This window comes from Entamoeba invadens (assembly GCF_000330505.1).
Source record: "Entamoeba invadens IP1 unplaced genomic scaffold scaff_1105074724629, whole genome shotgun sequence".
Taxonomy (NCBI): Eukaryota; Evosea; order Mastigamoebida; family Endamoebidae; genus Entamoeba; species Entamoeba invadens.
The window spans coordinates 374,490-381,483 of record NW_004440426.1 but is presented as its reverse complement, the minus strand read 5'-3'; the positions used below and the strand labels follow the sequence as shown (position 1 = coordinate 381,483).

The following is a 6,994-nucleotide window of genomic DNA, read 5'->3' as shown; positions in this document are numbered from 1 at the left end:
AGAATTACATTCTCATTTGTTGACCTTTTTATTTTTTTGAAAAACAAAAAAAATGTTTTTTGTGATCGTTGTATTTCACAAATGAAAGCAATCAAGATTGTTTCCCTATTCTCTAAATTGTTTCACTGTGTTCGACATATACATAGAGATCTCCAAATATCATTAGGAAAGACTTCTCCAATTGTTTCTGATTTTGATGAAATGATTCGTGGAAAAATATCAGAAGTCGACTTTATCAATAGATTAATTTATATGAGTGGATACGATTTAACCGATGCTCAGAAGGAAGAAGCACAACAAATGTTTGAAGAATCGAAAGAACTTGGAGGTGACCTTACAAATGATGACGCGGTGTTTTATTTGGAAACTTTGGAAGAAATCAAAGAACTGAGAAAGACTGAAAAAATAGTTAAAATAACAAAAAGTGATAAAATCCAAGTTATTACAAATTTAATCGAGCAAAGAGATTCTTGGCTTCCTTCAGTTGTTTTGATGAACACACAGAAACAAACTACAAACAGAATAAAAGAGTATTTTGGATATTTCAAACAAAAAGGAAATTAGATTGCTTCACTTGTTGAGTTAGCCACGACAATTGTCATTGATAGAAGAAGGTTCGACTTGAATGGAAGACAAGATTTGATATTTGATACACAAACTGAAGAATTATTAATTCTGCCAAACCTGCTTCCTTTGCTCCCCGCTATAGTGGTGAATAAAATGTGTAAATTATATAGAAACATTAACACGATAGTAGCTTTATTATTGAATGGAGATTGCTCCATATCAAGATGTTTTTGTACCATTTTTAATATTGACCGTATTCCGTGCATTCACATGATTTAATACTGTTCAAAAAGATTAATTTATCCTATCCCAACTACTGTCTTCACGAGAGATATTCTTATTGATAGTTCTTATAAAAACACTACTCATGAAAAGATTATCAAAATCAACGACAAAGAACAACAACCAACGAATCACAATGATATTCATAATAACTTGGATGAAGTTGTTCCATTGATTAAAAGAAATGAATTTGTGAGAAATAGGTTTTATTCTTTTTGGAAATTGCCGAGAACAACCAACGACCAAAAAATAAGTCAAAAAAGACAAAAGAAACACTTGATACGACTTTGAAAACCATGACAACAACTGTTGCGTCTAGAGTTTCAAGTGTTTCAAGACAAAGTTCTTTTTGTACCAATTTAAAAGAACCACACAGACAGCAATATACGGGAATTTGTCCAAGAAAAATGGTAGATTGTGTGGAAAATGCAATACTTTTAAAAAACCAAGACACCAAGATAAAGAATTGAAAATAGATCACATGAGAACATGTAGTGTTTGTAAAAAAGTGGGTCACAATAAACAAAATTGTCCTTTAAAAAATATAGACGATTGAACTTATGATATGTAGTAGTTCAACTAAAATTTGTTATGGAATTGAATTTCAATTTATTTGACCAAAGGCTAATATAATATATTCAACATTATTTATGTAGTAATAGATATCTTAAATATCAAAACTTTATATTAAATGCAACAAACATATCGACTAGATTTAAATAAAATGAATAAATAATGATTGTAAATTAATGTTATATCCCGAATATAAGTAGTATTCTATTAGTTCATTTCCAAAAACATAAATTATATCTGGTTTATATTCAATTGTTTTGTTATTTTAAGTTTAATCTTTTTATTTTGTTTGTGTTTTGTTTTTTCTTAAGACGATTAGATCTTATTTACTTTGTAACAATTAATTAGATATCTATTTAATTTAATATGATAACCCTATGATCATTTAATATTCCTGTTATTTTAAGTAAATTATTCGAATTGTAATAACAAAAACAGTTCATTTATTGTTAAGGTTCCGTCCGGGTCTCATCACCATCAAGTTGACCTGGTGTATATATTGTTACTCCATCATAACGATCATCTTCAAATAAATGAGACCGATTTTCTGCTTTTTCTGATGCAAAAATTTGAGCTTGTTGTCTTCTTCGATAAACTCTGTTGCTGTCTCTGTGCTTTTTTCTTCTTTCATCAATTTTATTCACAAAAATTGCTAAAATATTTATATAATTTGTCTGATCTACGTTGATAAGCGGGTTGATTCCAATATCCACTTTACAGAAACAACAACATAAAGTTATTAGATCGTCGTATATTACAGTATCTTTGTTGTATTTCTCTCTGGCAAATGCATAAACAGTTTTGAGACGTCCAAAGTAACGTTCAACCAGACATCTGTTTTCCAAAAGTGGAGACTCTGTTGGAACAAAACCATTGGGGATAAGAGACTGAATTCCTTTATAACCTTTGTCGCCAATGAGTTTAGTACCATTGAGCATGGTGTTAATATCATCAGAAGTTTTTTAACAATCTCATGTCATGAGAAGCACCTGGTTCTCCTTCTGAAACAAAACATGCAGTCCCAGTAACAGAGTTAACAACAACTTCAATTTTAATACAATACGTCTTGTACTTACCACTGTAGAACGACATCTTAGAAGAAAAACTTCCACTTGGAGCGTTTGTTGGTGTTATTGTACAATCAACAATAGCACTTACATTTGTTCCTTGTAAATTTTCATTATTAAATATGATAAACGAATCTTTCATGACAACTTTAAACAGCTTAGCACTTTCATTCACTTCCCTAACAATTTGTTCGTTTGTTTTTATATAATGAATGCAAAGATTTCTAATTAGTACAATTTTGTTGTAACGAAAAAATAGATAAAGCAACAACAATCTGTCATCTGGATTGTAGAAAAACTTTTCCTTCCTCTTCTTACAGTATAGATATCACTAACGACTGGTCTGATAGCGAGAAATACTAAAGGATTCAAACCCAAAAATCTGAACAACGAGTCAAACCCTCCATGTGTATCTACCATGTACTCAAAGAAAAATCTTTGATGTTCAGAATGCTGTTGAATGGGTTGTTGGATAGCTTCTTGTGTTCTCTGATTTAATCGTTCGATTTCGGTTTCTACAATTCTACTCTGACTATTTCTCGGAGAACGTCGAGATGATGAAAACGACATTGTATTTAATTGTGAATAAAAAGTATTTATGCTTTCTTTAAATTATCTATAAAATTGAAAAAATAAACAATACGTGGATTTTTAAAATATGTGTTTATTTTATATATTTTAGAACCAATACGTATTTATTTATTTTTAGATAAATTGATTTTGAATTATTTTTATTTGATTTTTCGGCGTTTTATTAGCTGAGTTTTGATCACAAACAGTATGACTTACTATTTTACATAAAATATTGTTATATATTATTATTATTAATTCTTAGTTTATAGTTTATTATTAAAGAAATAATTCATATCACTTAGCCTTTGGTCTATTATAATTGATTTCATTTGTTGCATTTCATAAGGTATATGTTATTTTTCAGTTTATACAAAAATAAAAATTGTATAAAATCAAAGTAAAAATGTACTGATAAATTGAATTGTTAATAAGTATAAATCACAATTTTAAAAAATATAAATTGTTGAAATTGTTATATATCACATTTTTAATTGTTTTAAAAAAAGATGGTATGAGGGTGGGAAAAGCCTGCCCCTAAAATTTTATTTTATTTTAATTCAAATAAAACTGAATGATAATCAATTTGAGTTCAAAAATATTATATGGTAAAAAGGTATTATATAATAATTTGGACAATTATGCTTATTTTTATTTATATTTTTAAATAGCTTTAGGTTGTGAAAGTGAAAAATAAAAATAAAACACACTTTTTGTGATGAATGTTATTGTTTTTTTATTTTATTATAGATTATATTTACATTATACATTCATTCTTTAAACGTTATTTAGTACCTTTTGAACTATTAAAAAGGAATATTTCGGGAAGCCATCCCAAAAGCTATCTCAATTGTTTCAAATATTTTCTACATCATACCTAATGCCCGATGTTTACATCAAATTAAAGCTATTTTTTGTTCACTAGATAACGTTTAAAGACTGATTCTATAATTTATTTATTTTTAATGTAACAAGACAAATATGAAAAAAAAGTTACCTTTCTGTATAAAAAGAAATGAAACAAAATAATAATATGTTTTATATAAAGTTTTAATCAAAAGCACCAATCATTATGTTATAAAGCAATTTAAACAAAGAAATATTAACATGTTCACTTCTGTAATAATTAAAACTGATAAATCAACATCTAAAAGATATACAATGATGAATCTTTTAATAATAATGATATTTGTTAAATCAACTTTTTCTGTATGTCCTTCGGGAACACTTGAAAAGACCAAACTTGTTTTTTCTGATGTTTGTTTAGTTAATGAAGTATTAATAGCTGTGCAGAGTAAATTAACAATTATTGGTTCCGCTTCATTAAAAATGACATCAAATTTTGCTGTAATTTCCAGTTTTATCGTGTTTAAAGACAATTCTTACTTTTTGTCGATAATCACGTTTGAGATATCAGTTTCATCAAATGTTGTGTTCAAAAGAAATACAATAAGCGAATTTAGAGGATATATAGCAGTTGAACTAAACTCTAATTATCTAATAATGGACAACGCAAAAACCAAATTTGATTGTTCTGTGAAAATTACAAATAAAAGTTCAATGAAAATGACAAATAATTCTTTTTCATTCATATCAAAAAATATGACCGTATCGGATGGAGTATTTAGTATGAGCGAGAATGCAACTCTTGAATCCAGTGCAATAATCTCTATAACGAATAATGGAAAAATAGTGATTAAAAGTGATGTAGTTAGAAACAATTTAAAAACAAAAAATATCCTCTGTGAAGAAGGGATAATTGAAATGGATAAAATGAGTATAATAACTTCATCTAATATAACAATTAAGTCAAAGTGTATTGTAATTCCATTGGATCGGTCAATTGTGGATCTACCTGTTTTCTTTACAAATTACTTTCAAATGACAACAAATGTTGTTTCTTGTAACTTAGACTGTGACATAGCATACAGTCCAATTGGGATCAAATATGATTCTATTCCAAATGGTTTAAAACTGTTACAAAATGGCAGATTATTAAGGTATGGTGAATCGAATTTAATATTCTGTCATTTGAACGAAAGTAAAAATAATGGAAACAATAATTATTATGAAAATTACTGCCCTTGCGAAGATAATAACTGTTATATTACTCCTATTGGAACTATAAAAACACTGAACATACTTATAAATACTGATAATTTCACACAAGAAGAAACCATGAAAATAAAACACAAAGGAAAAAAATCTTATGAAGAAAACACTTTGATAATTGGAAATACAAAGATTTCATTAGTTCAAGTTAATAGTTTGGTATTGAACGTGATATCCAAAAAAGATTTTGAAATTTCAATTACTTCTTCGACTAAATCGGTATTAATTGCCTCCAATGTTTTTATACAAATGGGTGAAATCAAGTGTAAGATGGGGACTTTTAAAAATAATGTTTTTTCTTGTATATTTCAAAATGATTGTACAATTGGTGGAGTAAGTGTTAATAAACAATGTGCAAATTGTTATGATAAATATTGTGAAGTTTGTGAAAGCTCAAAAGATGGGTCTGTTTGCAAAAAGTGTATCAAAAAATATATTAACGAAAATGGAAAATGTGTTGAAGATTCGAATTGCCAATTAAAAGGTAACAATTTTTGTGTAAAATGTAAAAATGGTTATGTTATGAACACTAATAATATATGTGAAAAACCAATTGATTTTTGTATTAAAAAGAGCAGAAATTTAGAAGTGTGTGAAATATGTGAGTATGGAAATATACTAAAAAAAGGAAAGTGCTTTAAGAAAAATGAAAGTGAAGCAATAGTTAGTACAAAAAGTGTCATTTCATGCAACTTTGGTTATTATAATGAGGATGGAGAATGTAAATCATGTTATTTAAAATATCAAAAGAGTGTAATTTGCACCAAAAAACACATAGAAAAATGTGTAATAGAAAATTACATCGAAAACAATAATTGTAAACAAAAGAAATGCAATAAAAATGAAATTGAAGAAGAGAATGGAAAGTGCTCTCAAATAATTGACAAATGTATCACAATTGAAAATGGAATGTGTATTGAATGTGAACAAAAATATATTGTTGATATTGTTAACAATAAATGTATAACCACACAATCAAATTGCTCGATCAGTGGATCACTTGGGTGTTATCGATGTATTGACGGGAAATTTTTGAATGCCGAGAGTGGTATTTGTGATGACTGTGGAGGAAATTGCTCGAGTTGTTTTGGAGAGAGTACAAAGTGCACTGCATGTAAAGATGGGTACTTTTTGAGCAACAACGCGTGTGTGACAAATGAAGAACTGCTTGAAGTGTGCAACAAGATTTCAGCAATCACACGTGGGTGTGTAGAATGCAGAGATGGGTATTACAGAAATGGGACAGATTGCAACAAGTGTGATGTGAAGTGTGCGACATGTAACACAAAAGAGATATGCCTGACATGCAACTCAACCAACTTTTTGACGTCTGACAATGAGTGTGAGTCGCGAAGCAATATTGTTGGGTGTGGTGTTGAAGTGACTAAAAATGGGTGTGCAAAGTGTGTTGATGGTTATTTCACATTCAAAACAAATCAGTGCAAGAAGTGTGTTGGGTGTGCGAGTTGTGTTTCTGAGACTGTTTGCACGTCATGTGATGACAGTCAAATACTTCATGAAACTTCCTGTGTTGACGTGGTAATGGTGAAGAATTGTGTTGAAGTGAAAAAGTCGAAATGCACAAAGTGTACATTCTGGCATGAGGCATCAGAAAGTGGTGAATATTGCTACTTAAAGGCGGTGTGGTGGGTTTTCTTTATTTCATCACTTATTTTTGTCATCATACTAGTTGTTGCATTGGTCATCATCGTTTTGTCTGTCCAGTATTTTGTCGAACGGTCTGCAATGAAATCATTAGAGGCAAAGGTAACAACTTTTAATATGGAACGATCGAACGTGAAATTTGTGAGTCTTCATGGTGG

At 29.0% G+C, this 6,994-nt stretch overlaps 1 protein-coding gene across 1 annotated transcript; it reads left to right on the top strand.

Annotated features, from left to right (window-relative positions):
• Positions 1-3,781: 3,781 nt before the first annotated feature.
• EIN_019420 (cysteine surface protein, putative) lies at positions 3,782-6,881 on the top strand (the record flags this gene model as incomplete). The annotated part of the gene is made up of 2 exons (XM_004257266.1): positions 3,782-3,911; positions 4,108-6,881. Coding segments are annotated over 2 exons (2,904 nt in total), but the record flags the coding sequence as incomplete, so codon positions are not given.
• Between the last annotated feature and the right edge of the window lie 113 nt (positions 6,882-6,994).